Source organism: Erythrolamprus reginae, chromosome 9 (assembly GCF_031021105.1).
Source record: "Erythrolamprus reginae isolate rEryReg1 chromosome 9, rEryReg1.hap1, whole genome shotgun sequence".
Lineage (NCBI taxonomy): Eukaryota > Metazoa > Chordata > Lepidosauria > Squamata > Dipsadidae > Erythrolamprus > Erythrolamprus reginae.
The window spans coordinates 19,683,092-19,703,390 of record NC_091958.1 but is presented as its reverse complement, the minus strand read 5'-3'; the positions used below and the strand labels follow the sequence as shown (position 1 = coordinate 19,703,390).

Sequence of the window (20,299 nt, the reverse complement as noted above, 5' to 3'; positions counted from 1 at the left end):
GTAAAGTATTTACCATAAGCTACGTTGACCTTTTACATTAATAGAATTTACTGTCAGTGGCAATTTATTACCCCAAACTACTATAAAACCTCAACATTAATTCAGGATGATACCTGCAGGAGAATGATTACAGGAGGTGAACGGAGCTAGAGACGTAAACGTATTTCCACAAAAAACTTGAATCCGGCAAAACTATAAGACTCAGACTCTAAAAAACAAGTCTTCTGCTTCTAATACATAGAACACAGGATGGTTTGGAAGGGGTCCTTGGAGGTCTTCTAGTCCAAATCCCTGTCTAGTGGTCATCCAGTGAAGGGCTACCAAATTTTTTACTATCACACTGTGGGTGTGGCTCATGCATTTTCTTTCAACATCTTTCAGTGCAAATTCCGATGCCCTTCATGGCATCGGACCAGAATACCTCCGGGACAGCCTTCTGCCGCACGAATCCCAGCGACCGGTTGGTCCCACAAAGTTGGCCTTCTCCGGGGTCCCGTTGACTAAACAATGTCATTTGGCAGGACCCAGGAGAAGAGCCTTCTCTGTGGCGGTCCCGACCCTCTGGAACCAGCTCCCCCCAGAGATTAGAACTGCCTCCACCCTCCTTGCCTTTCGTAAAGTTCTTAAGACCCATCTCTGCCATCAGGCATGGGGAACTGAGACATCTCCCCCGGGACCTATACAGTTATATACATGGTATGTTTGTGTGTATGTTTGCTTTTAATAATGGGGTTTTTAGCGTCTTTTAAATTATTAGATTTGTTCTTACATTGTTCTTGTTATTGTTTGTGAGCCGCCCCGAGTCTAATGGAGAGGGGCGGCATACAAATCTAATGAATGAATGAATGAATGAATGAATGAATGAATGAATGAATAAACAAATTAATTAATTAATTAATTGGGTGGTCTGGGGTGGAGCTCTATTTTCCCTACCCCACTGCGTTCCCCCTGTCCGGGCAGCAGCCCACCTCTGTGGTCACCCCATCATAGCTTTCTCTTGATACTCAAGGTCACATAATCATAACCAGAAAGTATTTACATTTATTTATTTATTTATTAATCAGATTTGTATGCCGCCCCTCTCCGCAGACTCGGGGGCGGCTCACAGCAATCGCCATACAATGTAAACAAATCCAATATTTAAATTAATTTTAAACACCACAAGTTAAAAGCAATCATACACACTAGCATACCATACATAAATTTTATAAGCCTAGGGGGGAAGGAACATGTCAATTCCCCCATGCCTGACGACAGAGGTGGGTTTTAAGGAGCTTACGAAAGGCTAGGAGGGTGGGGGCAACTCTGATATCTGGGGGGGAGTTGATTCCAACAGGGTCGGGGCCGCCACAGAGAAGGCTCTTCCCCTGGGTCCCGCCAACACGACATTGTTTAGTTGACGGGACCCGGAGAAGGCCAACCCTGTGGGACCTAACTGGTCGCTGGGATTCGTGCGGCAGAAGGGCGGTCCCGGAGATATTCTGGTCCGGTGCCATGAAGGGCTTTAATAGGTCATAACCAACACTTTGAATTGTGACCGGAAACTGATCGGCAACCAATGCAGACTGCGGAGTGTTGGTGTGACATGGGCATATTTAGGAAAGCCCATGATTGCTCTCGCAGCTGCATTCTGCACGATCTGAAGTTTCCGAACACTTTTCAAAGGTAGCCCCATGTAGAGAGCATTACAGTAGTCGAGCCTCGAGGTGATGAGGGCATGAGTGACTGTGAGCAGTGACTCCCGGTCCAAATATGGCCGCAACTGGTGCACCAGGCGAACCTGGGCAAACGCCCCCCTCGCCACAGCTGAAAGATGTTTCTCTAATGTGAGCTGTGGATCGAGGAGGACGCCCAAGTTGCGAACCCTCTCTGAGGGGGTTAGTGACTCCCCCCCCCCAGGGTGATGGACAGACAGATGGAATTGTCCTTGGGAGGCAAAACCCACAGCCACTCCGTCTTATCCGGGTTGAGTTTGAGTCTGTTGACACCCATCCAGATCCCAACAGCCTCCAGGCACGGCACATCACTTCCACTACATCCAAGGATCATATCATCACCATTTTACAATCTTCTCAGTCAAGTTGGGGGAAATTGGATTCATGTCATAACCACAACTCACTTAACAATTGTTTTGCTTATCAACCAAAAATTCTGGTCTCAATTGCAGTGCTAAATCGATGACTACCTGTACTTTTAAGAAATTAGCTATATTTATTTTAGCCATTAGTCCACAGGTAGATTATCATGATGGCGCATGTCTAAAGACATACAAAGGGTGTGAAATAGTTCAGCCCTTCTCTGAACATTGACTTAATATAAAAGATATCCACAATTCAATGATAGGTTGCTTGTTCTATTGGAGTAGAAGAGGCTCACCACATCTGCTATATAACCCAGACTCTATTTTACAGTGGTTTCACTACCAACCATAAAAACTGTAACAGTGGAACTGTATAAACAAATTGAGCAGTGTTTTTACTGTAAAAACACGAGCACACTATAAATATTTGCCTTTCCCTTTCTCTCAGCATCTGTAATGAGAGGAAGAAAATTCATACCATATGTTTATCGTACAAGGAGAAAAACATGTACCTCAAGCGTTCATCCAAGTTTGGGAAGCTGTTAAATTGTTTTAATTCACATTTACCTTTTAAACGCATGCATTTCTTTATAAATCACTGTACTGAATGTTTTAGGTGTCCAAATGCTGATGGGAATATTATAGCCATAAGACCAAAATTAAGGAGGTGGGAGGGAGAGAGGGGAATGACGCTTTATACAAGTGTTTCTCAAACAGTGGGGCATGCCCCCCTTGGGGTGTGGAATGGTGCCAGAGGTGACCTGTGGTCTGTGAATGCCACCATCAGATAATAATTGAGAATCACTGCCTTACACTATTTCGTATACTATCTGTATCTTTTTAATCTCTCATTGAATTTTAAAACATACACACAGATTTCTTCATATATATATATATAAAGTACAGTACCAAGGAGAGATTCAACCTAGAAATAAGGAGGAACTTTTTGACGGTGAGAGCGATCAAACAGTGGAACAGCTTGCCTGCGGAGGTTGTGAGAGCTCCAACACTTGAGACTTTCAAAGGGAGTTTGGACTGCCATTTGTCTGAAATGGTGTAAGGACTCCTGCTTGAGCAGGGGGTTGGACTAGATGACCTACAAGGTCCCTTCCAACTCTAATAATAATCTAATCTAAGTACATTTTATGACCACTAACTCGAGATCCCAATTTTTGCTGCCAGGCAAGGCAAGGAAGTTTTGCCCAATTTTATGACTTTTGTCAAACAAAATCACTGCAGTCGTTAAGAGAATTGTGTGGTTGTTAAATGAATCTGGCTTCCCCCATCATTGATTTTGCTTGTCAAAAGCCAGTTGATCACAAATGGACATCATTTGACCCTGAGTTCTGCAACCAAGATAAAATACATGTTGATCTCCAAGCACCTGAATTTTGGTCATGTGACCATAAGGTCACATGATTGTAACAGTCATAAATGTGAGGACTGCTTTTAAGTCAATTTCTTCAGTTCTGTTTGAATGGTTGCTAAACAAATGATTGTAAGGTTGTAAGGACTACCTAAATTGTATATACGTTTCTCATGTATGAAAGCAAACTGAAGGAGATGATATTCTATCTGCATTGAAAATGATTTGTATTCTCTATCAAGGAGGATCAGCTGAAGGACTGAAGAATAAACCAAATATCACTGAAGCAAATATTTCTCCTGTTGGCTGACATTCCTGTCTCTATCTAAAGACAGAGCCAATCTTACCCACTGCTTTTATCCTTCTATAAAGGATTATAAAAAGTGGAGACAGACACTGACTGTTTGCCCGATGCTGTCTAGCCATACTTTGGTTAGTGGTTTTATTAGCTAGTTACGCTTTATTTTACACTTCATAATGCATTATTATAACCAGGAAAGAATGCAATTGGACATATATCTAAAGTCACAAGATACTGAAAGTATCATGCTGCAAACATCTGCTGCTCCTCCAGGGGACTATTTTATCCATTTTCACTGCATGCATGCATGCATGCATGCATGCATTCATTCATTCATTCATTCATTCATTCATTCATTCATTCATTCATTCATTCATTTGATTTTTTTATGCCGCCCTTCTCCTTAGACTAAGAGCAGCTTACAACATGTTAGCAGTAGCACTTTTTAACAGTCAGCATATTGCCCCCACAATCTGGGTCCTCATTTTACCCACCTCGGAAGGATGGAAGGCTGAGTCAACCTTGAGCTGGTGGTGAGATTTGAACCGCTGACCTGCAGACCTACAGTCAGCTTTAGTGGCCCGCAGTACTGCACTCTACCTACCGCGCCACCTCAGCTCTTGCATAACTTTTAATGGGATACATCCCATACTCTTGATCAGCTACCCAACTAGTTCGGGGACCCAATTTATCTCTATTTTATTTCTACAAGACGAAAACATTGTTTGCAGCCCGCTCATCATTTCAGAGTTTGGTTCGCCTGAATAAGTGAGCAAGTTATATAAGTGACATAAGCGGTTTAATAGAAGTGAGTTACAAATACATAGATTCCACAAAGGAAAGTTGGTGTCAGGGGTATCAAACCCACGGTCCGCCCATGCCCAGTTTAGCAAAGGGGGGAAAGTTCTGATACATCACGTGACGCCGCCATGATGATGTAAGTTTGACACCCCTGGTGTAGATAGATGGACCACAGAAGAAGATTAAGTATTCCAATTTAGTGACTCCCATTTTAAGACTAAGAGCTTGTAGGAGAGATACTGGCCAAGCTAAGGGGAAGAGTCAAACAAGGAATTAGTCTGGAATACCTACATAGGGCATAGGAGGGCAAAGACTGACCCCTCTTAAGTGTTACTGAACTTTACCTATTTTCACCCAGGTGCAAAACATTAGTCTGAGAAGAGTTTCTACTTAAACTCTTCAACTGTGGGTCTAGTATCATCAGTTGTAGACAAAGTTGGCTCTTCTATGACATGTGGACTTCAACTCCCAGAATTCTTGAGCTAGCATGATTGGCTCAGGAATTCTGGGAGTTAAAGTCCACAAATCATAGAAGATCCAACTTTGCCTATTCCGGTCTAACTGCTCGTACCTAGAGAGCTGAATCCTAGATTGTTCTTTAATTCAACATTCCTTGGACTACAAGAAACACTCGACAGATGTTTTACGCCACACCTATACATTGAAACATTTGTTGTAGAACTCTTCAGTCCTTTAATGATTGACAAGCAGGGCTAACAGTTATTATTTCCTCTGCTTATGATCCATTAGTTGCAATCCCATCACTCTGCATATTTTCTAAAGACTTCATTAAGGAAATACCTACAGTTGGGAGCTGTGAAACCCTGCTCAATCATTACTCTTTCGTTCAGCGATGTCAAATGTAATATAATAGGGAATAGGCCTCTGATTTCTACAGCTTGTGGCATAGGACTTCGGCAGTCTCGTGAGCAAACGGGTTTACAAACTCTACTGGAGTGTTTTTCATTAAGTCTTAAAGTCAATCAAGCGAATTGGAACAACCGTTCCCTTCCTTGCAAAGTATCGATATTTTTTTTCCTCGTGGCTGCTTTAAGGGCCTTGGCTATTGCTGAGAGATTTATGCTTGACGATGTCTTTTTGATTAAAACGTATCAAAGATCTGAGAGTCTAATTTCCTTTTTGGAGGAAGAGGTGGCTTCAAGTTTTTGCAGCCAAGAAATTAACACGCACTTCTAAATTATGACCAAATTCTCAAACACAACTGCAGCTAGAGATGTATCAATTTAGGTTTTATTCCATTAAACGTATTACCCAAATGGACCATTTACTATTAGTGAACTTGGACAGAGAGAAAGAAATGTACACAAACATTTATAAGACCCGGAAGAGTGAGATATATATTTCATATATATTTTTGCATATCCTTTCTTTAGGATACTATTAATGCAGATTCAACATTACCTGATGTTCCCCAAGAATAAAGACAATTGGAACATGAAAAGATGGCCACGTGAACTGATAGCAACTCAAATACGCGTGGAATATCACCGAGAAGTAAAACCCAAACATGCAATTTTTAATGTTCCAATGTTTTGTATGTCATTTTAATTGTTTGACTGTGAGCCACCTACAATAGCCTCGGAGAGATAGGTGGCACAGACGTCTAGGAATAATAAAACATTTTCCACAAAGCGTTGTCTTATTTCTTGGAATGCAACAGTGAGGTAGGTATGGCTCTATGCTGTGTTGCATCTTTACAAACGAACACTTTCATGCTTAATTTTTATTTTATTTCCCTCTAACGAGATTAATTTTGCCACAAAAGAAACAAGATTGTTTACATCTAATTTGTACAGTTTGCATTTCATGAAAATCTCTTTAAAAAGCATGTTTGCAATTCCAGTTGCTATATGCTGATCTAGTGGATTTTGTGTTCTGAAGGACAATTACGGTACTCTTTATTACAGTTTTCTGTGTCATCTTAAGATGCTGTTCCTGTAGCTTTAAGGTTCTCAATTCAAGTATTAATTAATGAAACCTTTGGCAATCAAAATAGGCCAACCAATGACATCAAAGCTAGTCTGTCATTGGTGAGGGCCATACAATTTAAATAGAAGATACTTTGAAGAGAAATCCATTATATCAATAGACTCTCAACAGAAAGCATTGACTACCCCAAATACTCTTGACAAAGAATAAAAAACCCCAGTGTCTTTCTATTAGATTCAGACCATAAATCTATTGCAAATAAAATGTCCTTTTTCAGTTTAATTAGCTTTTCTTTATTTTCCTTCCAAGATTACTTCCAACTGATGTAAATTCTGAACACCCACTAATTCTCCCCTACTTATGCAATTCAAGTAATTAAAGTTCTGTAACAACTTATTCTTTCTGCTTCAGCACCTGCATTTCATTTATGTATTTTACCTGAGTCATAAATCTGAGGTATTGTCAAAGTGCCATAATATTAGTGGAATCATCAAAGTTAATTAGTCCTTCTCAATAAACAACAGCAATCCCATTACAAAGATAGACTGAAAGGTACTCCAGCTATTGTACTCTAAGATTAAATAGTATTGTGAACAATTAGGAAAGAGAAATGGCTAATAAGGAAATCGGTCCACTTTTGAAGCATTCAAAATAAAAGCAACGCAAAAATGTTGTTTTCCCCATTCACTCCAAGGATGGCAACTTTCATATTGATTGCACTGATCACTTTATCACACCACACATGAGTAAAACCTTCTGAAAGGGGATTCACATGCTCCTGAATAAACTACCATATGAGGACTATCGTTTCTTGCTGAAACAATAAATTCAGTTAAACATGAGTCTTCTTTTTGCTCAGGTTTTCTTAACAGTTTTCATCCAAAGTTGTCCTTTTATTAAAACACACAGCACAGATGGAGCATCTATTCTCTAAGATCTCTGACTAGCTGAACAAAAGTCCCTCGACTATGTTAGCTATGAATTGAGTAATTTAACTGGACAACATCGTGTTAGGAAAGCAGAACTACATGTTGTGATGGTTGTATGGTGTATGCTAGGTTCCCCAAATGAACTGAAGCTAAATTCAACCAGAGAAAGGTGACAGAACATTTTGACAAGGCAGATTCCATACAAACCTTAGAAATACACGTCACAAAATCTGTGTCTTTCATAGATTTCCGTTATATTTTACCACACCATTTAATGCAACATGTTTAAAACCACATTATTAGTAGTACAGTTAAAAAAAAAAACCTTCCAATGGTTTCCCTTTCATTTTCAGCAGTTGTTGCCTTACCGGGTGTTTTGCTCTTTCGCTTCAGGCTGGTGCAATCCTCAGCATATTAAAAGTTAAATCAGTATCTCCTGCAATTTGGGCCCAAATATTCAACTTTGCAACTGCCTACATTCCTTTCAAATTTTTAAAGGAATCATATATTCCATTCCTCTTTATCCTCTCTTCCATTTTCAGTCTTCAATGTGAATTTAATATTCACTTTAAATTATAAACTTCCTCAGAGTAAAGTCCTGCCTTGTTATGACAACCATCTCCCAACAAAGAAATTATATATTAGGAATGACAGGATGTCTTCTTAATGGTGGGATACAATACACTGATACTTCCTCCATGGAGAGGATCTCAACGGTTGTCATTTCCTTTCTAGCCCAAAATCAAAACATTGATTTGCTCAAGCATTTATTTATTTTTATTGCATGTGTGTCTGTCTGTCTGTCTCATTCACTAGCTCACTCTATCATTGCTCTATCTATCATCCATCATCTATCTATCTATCTATCTATCTATCTATCTATCTATCTATCTATCTATCTATCCATCCATCCATCCATCCATCCATCCATCTATCCATCTATCATCTATTATTTGTCTTTTATCTATCCATCCATCCATCTATCTTTTCATCCATCTCTCTCGCTCTCTATCTATCTGTCTGTCTGTCTGTCTATCTGTCTATCAGATCACCCTTTTCTCTGAGTGACTCATAATTAACCTGATTTGCTCAGCTTACATCTCTAACATTTTATTAATGTCATTTTAATTTCTCATTTTTAAGTGGCATCTTTTTCTAAGCTGCACCATGTGTGGAGCTTAGAAAACGTATTTATAAAGCACAGGTCCTTACCCATTCTTTTAAGATCTGGCGCACGGCCTCATCAGCTCTTGAGGTGTTTCGGCAGGCTAAAATGACATGGGCACCATGGAGGGCAAAAGATTTTGCCGTTTCAAGACCTGCCACAAAACACATTGAGAAGACACAGTAAGGAACACAGCATCCGGTCAGCAGGGGAATATGACTGCCTGGGTCCTAAGTATTTGTGGAAAGGTTTATTCTCCTGACTCATCAAATTTCAAGCTGGCATACAAAAAAAACTGGAACCAATACAAAACAAAGTCAACTTAAATGCATAGATGTAGAATAAAAATAGCAGCCTTAAACTCGGCAATCAGCTTTTTTCCTGCTTCAGATGTGAATTCATTAGCGTGATTAACTGTTGCTCTTTTGCGTTTTATCCATTTCCTTTGAGATTTTTCAATTACGGGTTTCGTTTTAAAAAATGCTTCAGCTAACGTTTTAAATGTAACACAAGACTTTGGGGGCAGCATTATTTGGAGTAAACTTGGGGAAAGGCAGCTGTAAAAGCACCAAAAATGAATCTGATGAACAAAAGCCAATGCCAATCGACATGACCCAACTATTTAAACACTGACAACTGACATAATCCTTTAGCATATGGATTAATCTTCTATTTCAGTTAGTGCAAGCAACTGAGGGAAAGGACTCATTTCAATCCCTGTCATAGAAACATAGAAACATAGACGGTTGACAGCAGAAAAAGACCTCATGGTCCATCTTGTCTGCCCTTATACTATTGCCTGTATTTTATCTTAGGACGGATCTATGTTTATCCCAGGCATGTTTAAATTCAGTTACCAACAACATCTGCTGGAAGTTTGTTCCAAGCATCTACTACTCTTTCCCTCACATGAAACTCTATACATTTCGTGTTAGGAGGAAAAGTCAGGGTCCTTGTCTGCTCTTTCCAAAAGTAGACACAATATTTATTTACTTATTTATTTATGTGTTTGTTTGTTTATGTATTTCTTTATTTGGGCACAATCTGAGGTTAGCTGGGGGAAAGATTACAAGTAACGTGAGGAAATATTATTTTACTGAAAGAGTAGTACAGATACTTGGAACAAACTTCCAGCAGACGTGGTTGGTAAATCCACAGTAACTGAATTTAAAAATGCCTGGGATAAACATATATCCATCCTAAGATAAAATACAAGAAATAGTATAAGGGCAGACTAGATGGGCCATGAGGTTTTTTTCTGCCGTCAATCTTCTATGTTTCTATGTATTTATTGGCTTACATATTTCCTGCCTTTATTATTTTTACAAACAACTGAACATACCCAAGACACCTTCCTTCTCCTATTTCAATCTTTTTTTAAATCAGTAGTTCCCAATCTTTTTTTGGGCTAGGCCTCACCTAAGCATCTCTAAAATCCTGATGGCCCCCGTGACATATAATTCTCACTATTCACAAAGTGAACTCCTATTCACTTTAGGATGAATCCTAAAAAGCCATTCACTTGATTTAAGCAAGGTTCCAATTGCCCCCTTAAGAAATCCAATTGCCCCCGAGGGGCGTGGGCCCCACGTTAGGAACCACTGAGTCAAATTCTCCTCCTATGACAAGGATGGCGTACCCTTTTTTCCCTCAGGTGACGAACACACATGTGCACACTCATAATTCAATGCCTGGGGAGGTCCAAAATGGCTTCCTCCCACCCCTCCCTTCAGAGGCCCTCTGGAGGCTGGAAATGGCCCATTTTCTGACTTCTTGTGGGCCAACAAGGCCCATTTCTCACCCTCCCCAGGCTCCAGAGGCTTCCCTAAAGCCTGGGGGAGAGCAAAAATGGCCTCCCCTGTCCCCCAAGGCTCTCCAGAAGCTGAAAATGCCCTACCAGAGCCTCTATGTGAGACCAAAAATCAACTGGCTGGTGCAAGCATGCACACAGGAGCTAAGCTAGGGCTGAGGTAGGCAAAGTTGGCTCTTCTTTGATATGTGGACTTCAACTCCCAGAATTCCTGAGCTAGCATGATTGGCTCGGGAATTCTGGGAGTTGAAGTCCACATGTCATAGAAGAGCCAACTTTGCCTACCCCTGATCTAGGGCAATTCAAGTCCAGTTGCCTCTTATAAAAAAAACCTTTGATTGACACCCCCTCCTCTTTGTGGCAACCTCTCAAATACTGGAATTCTGCTATCAGCCCCCCCCCCATCCTTTTTTTCTAGACTAGCCCTCCCAGTTTAATACTTTCCAGCTAGAAAGATTCAAATTAGTGCTTGAATATTCACCATAACAGATAATAAAACAGAAAAGATGACCATTTGTTTCCTTTTTTGTTTGTTTGTTTGTTTTAAGCAAGATGCAGGATTGGTTTACGTGCTGTTTATCCCAAGGAAAAACACTATTAAATATACGCAGCTTCACTTCTAGCAGTACCCTGGGGCAAGACAAATTTAGTTTACAACATAGGGCATAACTTAAGATTAAAGAAACAACAGCTTACATAAATTTATACCATTCTGTGCAATTACATGCTTACAGTGTTTAAGTCTAAGCAATTTCTCTTCCTTTTTAAAGCCATTCATTGTATCAGGCAACTTTAATTATCTGAGTAATTCACCGCACGCAGATGAATCTAGTTTTCAACATATGCAAAATACTTTTTCCCTGCTTTAATTCCACTGAGCAAATGCAAGCAAAGAAACTTTCGGAAGGCAGTTGCTGAGCTGCTCCATTTTTAGTGGGCCATATGCTTTACTGTTTTAATAAAATAAAGATTGATATTTAAAAGCCATTTACATTTGTTTCGAAATTGGTTTCATACTGTAATGCAAACAAGTAGCACTTGATTACTAAGTTTAAGTACTCCCCAGCAAGTTTCTAAGGAGAACATCACAAGTGCTGAAAATTAAAATGGTTGCTTAGTGCCTTCCTTTTCCTCTAAATCTTCACAGTTAAGAAAGGTCTGACATCCCTTCCCAGACCCCTTCCAAAAGTCTTCAAACATCTTCGTGGTTAACGTGAACATATCTTTTAATTCAATTCAATTCAATTTATTAGATTTGTATGCCGCCCCTCTCCGAAAACTCGGGGCGGCTCACAACAATAACAAAAACAATATAACAGTAACAAATCTAATATTAAAGAAAAGATATATAAAACCCCCAAAATTAAAACCATACAACACATACATACCAAACATAAAATATAAAAGCCTGGGGGAGGTGTCTCAGTTCCCACATGCCTGGCGATATAGATGGGTCTTGAGTAATTTGCGAAAGACAAGGAGGGTGGGGGCTGTTCTAATCTCCGGGGGGAGTTGATTCCAGAGGGCCGGGGCTGCCACAGAGAAGGCTCTTCCCCTGGGGCCTGCCAAACGACATTGTTTAGTCGATGGGACCCGGAGAAGGCCAACTCTGTGGGACCTTATCAGTCGCTGGGATTCGTGCGGTAACAGGCGGTTCTGGAGGTACTCTGGTCAATTGCCATGTAGGGCTTTAAAGGTCATAACCAACACTTTGATTTGATTTGAATTGTGACCGGAAACTGATATTCATTGTCAATTGAGTTTACCTGCATGTTAGACCTGTATAGTCCATCTGGCGACACTAAGTTAGTGATAGTGAACCTTTTTTTGCTTAGGTGCTGAAAGGGTGCGTGCCCACACCCATAATGCAATGCCCACCCATCCCGCGCATGCGTGCACAACCTCCCCCTTCGCTGTCCCCACCCCCACCCTGCGCACATGCGTGCAGGCCTCACTGAAGCCTCAGACTTCCAGTAAGCCCGTTAGGTCATTTTTCACCCTCCCCATGCTGCAGGAAAGTCTCCAGAGACTGTGGATGGCGAAAAATGGGCCAAACGGGCCTATCAGAAATTTAAAAATAAAGTTCCAGTAGGCCCATTGGGCCATTTTTCGCTCTCCCCAGGCTTCAGGAAAGCCTCCTTTTACCCTCCACAGGCCTCTTTTCGCCTTCTCCAGGCTTAAGGAAAGCCTGTTTTTCACCATCCACAACTCCGGAGTCTTTCCTGAAGCTTGGAAAGGGCAAAAACAGTCTTCTCTCGCCCTCCGGAAGGCCAAGAATCAGCTGGCCAGCACACACATGGAGCTGACATAGGGCAACACCACACATGCCCTCAGATACGGCTCCGTGTCCCACTTATGTCACGCCTACCATAGTTTCGTCATCACGGCACTAGGTTATTTTATGTAAAGTGTTCGGAGCTTCAAAACTTTCCTAGTTTTGGAAAATTCTCTCAACTGATTTGCAAATGTCTGACTGAAATATTGAAGGTAGCCCGATATGAAATATTGCCTACATAAAACTATACAGGTAATTATCAAATTACAATCCTCAAATTACCTACATATTTTTTTAAATAAATACAATCCTTCATTTAGTGACCATTCAAAGGCACAATGACACTGAAAAAAAGTGAGTTATGAGATTGTTCACTTACAATCAACATCCTGTGGTCACGTGATCAAAGTTTGGACACTTAGCAATTGGCATATATTGATGGCGGTTGTAGTGTCCCATCTTTTGCAACCTTCTGAGAACGTTAATGGGGAAGCCAGATTCACCTTACAACCAATTTAACTGTGGTGATTCACTTAACAACTGTGGCAAGAATGGTTGTAAAATGGGGCGAAAGTCACTTAACAGCTACCTTACTTAACAATGGAAATTATGGCCTCAAATGTAGTTGTATGCCAAGTACTACATGTAATTGTACAGTAGACTCTCAATTATCCATCCTTCGGTCATCCAACATTCCAGATTATCTGACATCACGGCTGCTTGGGGGTGTGGCTGTAGGCATTTCCACACCCCCAGACAAGCCCCCAAACATGGCAGCCATGACAGGGAAGGCGACATTGGGAAAGCAGAAACGCATGGCTGTTTTCTTTAAATTTTGAGAGGACTGAACTGTTTATACATTACAATGTTGGTACTATAACATTACTGCAATAAAACTTCAACACGTTTGCAGTTCATAGTGATTTCAAGGCTTTTCTTAGACTCTCTGGATTATCCGACATTTTTGGCTATCCGACTATTAGCCCGTCCGATAATTGAGACTCTACTGTATATTTTTTTAAAAAAATAGAAGTAAAAGATTTAAGAAGAAAATTTAGTGTATCTTCCTAATAAAACCAGTGTGAATATTAATTGTGTATACACAAAAGACTGTTGTAATAATGCTCAGTATAAATCTGTATGTAACTCAAATAACAAAGTCAGAGCCGACTTTCTCCTCACAATCTATTTTAAATGGCAACCAGCCGACAAACAATATAGCTCACTCTGTATTAATCATTTCCTTTAAAAAATGAAATTCCACTAGTGTCCAGTGTTCTGTTCTTCATTAAACCATTAATATTTTATAATTTATGGTATTTTCGATAAACTGTTAGCCTCTGGATTTCCTGAGGTAACCGCTGCCAGATATCTGAAGCAACCCAGACATTTTATACAACATCGCTGGAGTATAAGATAAATTATCTTCTCCTGTATGATATGCAGAAGAAACCTCTGTTTATTTTGGTTCATTAAAGTACTAAAGTATTTATATCTTGATATTTCTTTTACTTCAGTTCCAAAGACTTTATCAAACAGCAGATCTTAAAATAAATTAGATGTACTGTATTAGAAAAGATACATTACATCTCAAGTAGTGGTGGGTTTAATTTACCTTTACTACTGGTTCGGGAATGGGATCACTCGCATGCAGGCGGGGGTTCCACTTACCGGTACGCTCTCCGGGATCATTGCGGGTGTGCCGGCACCTGGCGGGCACACACATGCCCGTCAGCATGAGGTTTAGCTTCTGTGCATGCGTAGCAAGCAAAATCTTGCACGTGGACATGCACATGTGCGAGATTTCACCAATTTTTGGAGATTACTTTGCTTCCGCGCATGCGCAGAAGCAAAAAAATGCCAGATTGGTGAAATCTCACATGCAAGAGCATCCTCACACAAGATCCCGCTTGCTGAACATGTGCAGAAGCCAAATCTCGCACAGGCATTGGGGCGCATCTCAATTTCCTCTACCAGAACCCCGATCCCAGCCATACCGGCTGCAACCCATTACTGCTTGCATGCACAGAACTTCTGTGATGAAATCTGGGTGGGTTGGCTGCCACTACCAGTTCGCCCGAACCGGGACAAACCGGTAGAAACCCACCACTGATCTCAAGGAATAAGATAATCAGCCAGTATAATTTCTTCATACAATCTCCTCTTTTTCAGAGACTCTTTTCAATGGAGGCATCAAGGAGTGGACAATTTGTTTCAAAAGTGGAACAAGATTGCATTTAGAATGGGTTTCAGAAGGAATATTCTAAACACATTGAATGAAATACTTTGAAGAAGCAGACAAACATTTTGCATTTTCCAGCTATTCAACTTAACCCAATCATGCCTCAAAACTCTGGAGAACCCAAGAAACTTATTAATCAGACCACTAAGAAATTAGGAAGGTTGCAGGATTTAGTTTTAAAGTCGTATCCATTAAATCGGACACCAGAGCATAGAACAAAGAAGTAGTGTAAGATCAAAAGGTATGGAAAACCTTGGCCTATACAATTGACAAGAGTCAGACACGACTGAAATGAATAATACAGTATCATCATCATTGTGATTTGTAAATAAAATATCATTTGGGGATTAGCATGATATATGCCACTTATTCAACCAACCATGGTTAATTGTCATTTCAAAAAAACCTTGGTTAAGTCAATCATAAACTTAATGCAAGAAAAGCCGAATGTTTTTTTCAGAAGTACGTATTTCATATTGCTTTTCTGATTTAAGAATTAACTTGGCAATTTAAAAGCTCTAGATTCTGTAAAGTTAACCATGCTTACTAGTTTTAATATGCTTCTACAGAACATGTGCATTTTGCACAGATTTTTAAAATGAAGATGAAATATAAGCAAAATATTTTGGCTAAATTCCATTGTTATTTTCTAAGTGTACTTCATTAAAATAAAAGCCAGCATCAAGTATATTAAGATTTGTTCATTTTAAAAAATGGTTTAAACAATGCAAGGTAGAATTTTGATATTAAAATAAAGTACTTTAACATGGTCTATGCCAACTTTATATATACTGTGTGTGTATATATATACACACACACACACACATTCCAGTTTAAACATTTAAACTATCTACTTCTCTTTAGAAATTGCAAAAATATATTTCACATAGAATTAGGCACGAAAATGTGTAATTTAATAGATATTTTCAGATAATTATTGAGATATTTATATCTGAGATATCTGGATCGCTGGGCAGTGAAGAGATAAAAGGCGGAATATTTTGATATAGTAAGATTATCTACATGAGAAGCACTCAGGAAGGTCAATGATTCTAAAATGTAATAGCCAGAATATTGCCTGGAGCTAGTTATGGCAAGATGCAATTTCTTCATTACAATAGTTTCATTGGCTTATGAACTGTTCCCAGACAAATTAGAAAGCCGCCTATAAATGTTGAAGCCTCAAAACGCTTAGGAGATAAAGTATCTAAAGGATCAGTAAGAATTTGGCCATTTACTGTTCATTATTTGATAAGGATCTCCCTGGTTATTAAAATCTTGTGTAGAGGCTATCATTCTGGTCCTATTAATGCTTGACTTACATTACCTCGTATTCAAGAACGTACCTGCTATTTCCTTGCAGAATTAAAGCCCTCTTTGATTAAATCATGAGTTTTAAACTCAAGAGTTTTAAACTCATGATGTAGTTTTAAAACAGTTGGCTACCAGATTTTCATTTTTTTTTTAAATAGTGCAGAAAGTCACCTTGGTAAACGAATGTAGGAAGTAAATATATTTTAGAACCTGTGTACTGACCTTAACCCAGTGCTTCTCAAATAGTGGGGCGGGTCCAGTGATGGGCTAGGGAATTCCCTGACCCCAGGGAATGTGCTTTTTTTGCACCGAGTAATAAAACAAAGCACAGAGTAGGAGATATGAAGTGCATATAAAAAAAACCTTAAAAGACACCATGGAAAAATATTTAACAGGGATGAAAAGAAAGGAGGAAAGAGACGGAGATAATGAGACAAACGTAAGCTAAGACGAGGAAATATGACGAAGCGTATGTAGTGCTTGGTTTCACTGTAACTATGATGGGAGACGAGGAAAGACCGGTATGTTTACTGTGTCTAAAAATGTTGGCAGCGGACAGCATGAAGCCAAATAAATTAAGGCGTCACTTAAACACATTACACCCCACATTACTGATAAGCAGCTTGAGTTTTTTCAGTGAAAATGTGCTGAATATTGCAAACAACCATCCTGGCAGAGAGTTGGGGGCGCACAAAATGTTTACTTCTTCCCAAGGGGGCATAACAGAAAATAATTGAGAAATACTGCCTTAAACTAAGATATCAACTTTCCACTCTAAATCTATTCTGAAAAGAATAGTCTATCCTGGCTCCTGTCTTCTTGTACCTAACACCTAATACTAAACCATGAGGGATGGCCAATGGTGAGTTGCTCCTGGTTTGGCCCAGTTTTGCAAAAAAAAGTAGCGCCATTGGCAAGAGACTCCACCCACCTGGCTTGGACGCTCTTGGGCGCAGAAATATCGCGCACAAGCGTACGTGAACAGATACCAAAAGGTTTTAAAACCAACTATTAATTCAGGCATCATGCTAAACTTAAAAACAAACCACCTTATTATGGCTTAGCACTACACATAAACCATCATTCTAGAGAAACACTGTAAAAACATAGAAAATATATTTTCTTTACGAGTATCACAGCATATATCAGAATACAATTGTACACTACATTGAATAAAGCCTGGAGCCATATTATGGAGCTGGTACACCAGTTAGTTGGTAGTCAGTACGATCCATACAATAGAAGAACCTGAATTACAAGGCGTCCCTATGAGCGCATACAAATATTTGACCTAAGTTGAGAAAAGTCGTGGCACAATATTCTGCTATCCATTTTCTTGATGAGTGGATACTAAAATAACCCAAACCCTTATTCGAACGGATTTTAACATGCGGTTCAGGAGAAATTGAAACTGTCACTCTTTCTGCTGCCCTATTGCAATTTTCAAAGGTAACTAAGGAACTCATTTATTCTACCCATTTTGTAACAACGTCCTAGGCAGGATTTCTACTTGCTAGTTCTACAGTAATATTGACACTTAGCACCAGACAAGACACATGGCACCAGACAAGACACATCAAATAATATATCTCACATGATCAAATTTGTATTTTTTATTTCTTTGCCTGTTAATGTGCATGGATCATTGACCATGATAAAGAACCTACGTATGTATATGTGCTACTGTGCTCCGTCTTCTTTCCCAAACTGAATTTGAACTTAATGTCAACTGCTCCAAACTAGACTGCAAAAAATACGACTTCAGCAATAGAGTGATTGACGCCTGGAATGCACTACCTGACTCTGTGGTTTCTACTCCTAACCCCAAAACCTTTAAACTTAGACCATCTGCAATTGACCTCTCCCCTTTTCTAAGAGGTCTGTAAGGGGCGTGCATAAGTGCACCATTGTGCCTACCGTCCCTGTCCTACTGTTCTATTGTCATTTATCATTACTTTTTATCATTACTTATCTAATGTCTTATTTGTACAAGTTACCATTCTATAATTGTTTAACAAATACATAAAATAAATAAGTAAACTCTTTTAAGATTTCAACTGCTGAAACTCTGACTTGAACACAACCAATACCATCCCAGAGTTTTAATATTAGAAGCAGAAGTCCTAAAACTCTGGCTGAAAGTTTGCAGGATTTTCAAAGCATTTCAGGAACCGTTCAATATAACACAGTGACCTCCCACTTAAGTGCCCAAAATAAAAATTACATTCATCAGGTTTAGGTCTTTAAGTACCTCTATAATCTCAGCCAGTATTACAAAAATAAAATAAAATTACTGGATAGAATAATAGAATCCAACGCCATGCTCACGCAGGAGACCCTATACCTGTGATGGAAAACCTATGGCATATGTGCCACAAGTGGCACGCAGAGCCATATCTGCTGGCACGTGAGCCATTGTCCTAGCTCAGCTCCAGTGTGTATCTGTGTGCCAGCCAGGTGATTTTTGGCCCACACAGAAACTCTGGGAGGACATTTTCGGCCTCCAGAGGGCCTCTGGGAGGGCTCTAGGGGACAAGAGAGACCGTTTCCGCCCTCCTTGGGTTCCAGGGAAGCCTCTGGAGCCTGGTGACAGCAAAAAATGGGCTTACCTGGCCCACTAACAGTCAGGAAATAGGGGAGGGGAGGTCATGTGTGAATGTGAGGGGAGGCTGCGCAGAAGGGGTCATGCATGCATATGCAGGACATAGCATGTGGGGGCATTGAATTGTGGGTGTGGGCACACACATGAGAGCAATCGCCTGACCATTGAGCACCCGAGGGGGAAAAGGTTCACCATCACTGTCCTATACCATCTCAAATGGATGTCCAATCTCTTCTTAAAAGTCAAAAGTTTCTTAAAAGTTTCTAAGTCGAAGTGAGTAAGCTGCAGTGCCTGTATATGTCAAATCACACAAAATGACCGTGTTTCTATGATTGCTATAATAGGAGGAGAGGTGATGCCATAGAAAACATCTTTTAGCTTCTGGGTTTTCCAACTTCTTAAAAATGCTAGATTCTTACATAAATGCTACATTTAAATATATTAAAGGGTTAAATAAGGTCCAGGAGGGAAGTGTTTTTAATAGGAAAGTGAACACAAGAACAAGGGGACACAATCTGAAGTTAGTTGGGGGAAAGATCAAAAGCAACATGAGAAAATATTATTTTACTGAAAGAGTAGTAGATCCTTGGAACAAACTTCCAGCAGACGTGGTAGATAAATCCACAGTAACTGAATTTAAACATGCCTGGGATAAACATATATCCATCCTAAGATAAAATACAGAAAATAGTATAAGGGCAGACTAGATGGACCATGAGGTCTTTTTCTGCCGTCAGACTTCTATGTTTCTATGTTTCTATGTTTCTCAGTCGCTTCTATTTAGATGTTCTACCAGATCAGGCCGATGCTGGTTGGACCCAGCGCATTCCACTCCAGGACTGTTTTCTTCCATGGGGGGCTCAGAAATGATTATTCTTAGCAGAGAAGAGAATAACAGAGTTGAAAGGGGCCTTGGAGGTCTTCTAGTCCAACCCCTTGCTTAGGCAGGAAACACTATAACGTTTCAGACAAATTGTTATCTAATTTCTTCTTTAAAACTTCCAGTGTTGGAACATTCACAACTTCTGGAGGCAAGCTGTTCCACGGATTAACTGTCAGGAAATTCCTCCTTAGTTCAAAGTTGCTTCTCTCCTTGTTTAGTTTCCACCCATTGCTTCTGGTTCTACCTTCAGGTGCTTTGGAGAATAGGTTGGCTCCCTTTTTTTATGGCAGTCCCTCAAATACTAGAAGATTGTTACTATGTTATACCAGGCCTTCTTTTCATTCAACTAGACCAGGCGTAGACAAAGTTGGCTCTTCTATGACATGTGGACTTCAACTCCCAGAATTCCTGAGCTAGCATGACTGGCTCAGGAATTCTGGGAGTTGAAGTCCACAAGTCATAGAAGAGCCAACTTTGCCTACCCCTGAACTAGACATACCCAATTCCTGCAACCCAATACAAAAATACAAAGTGGAGTTTAACTAGCCCACCATTTTTCTCAGCTGCCAATAATTCAGGAC

At 39.9% G+C, this 20,299-nt stretch overlaps 1 protein-coding gene across 13 annotated transcripts in view; it reads right to left on the bottom strand.

Moving 5' to 3' along the window:
• WWOX (WW domain containing oxidoreductase) overlaps window positions 1-20,299 on the bottom strand; it is a 760,885-nt gene that overhangs the window by 707,407 nt on the left and 33,179 nt on the right. For all 13 annotated transcript variants that reach the window (XM_070760427.1, XM_070760429.1, XM_070760430.1 and 10 more), the window contains exon 5: window positions 8,640-8,746. In XM_070760427.1, the coding sequence (XP_070616528.1) occupies window positions 8,640-8,746 (107 nt within the window). The remainder of the gene's footprint in view (window positions 1-8,639; window positions 8,747-20,299) is intronic.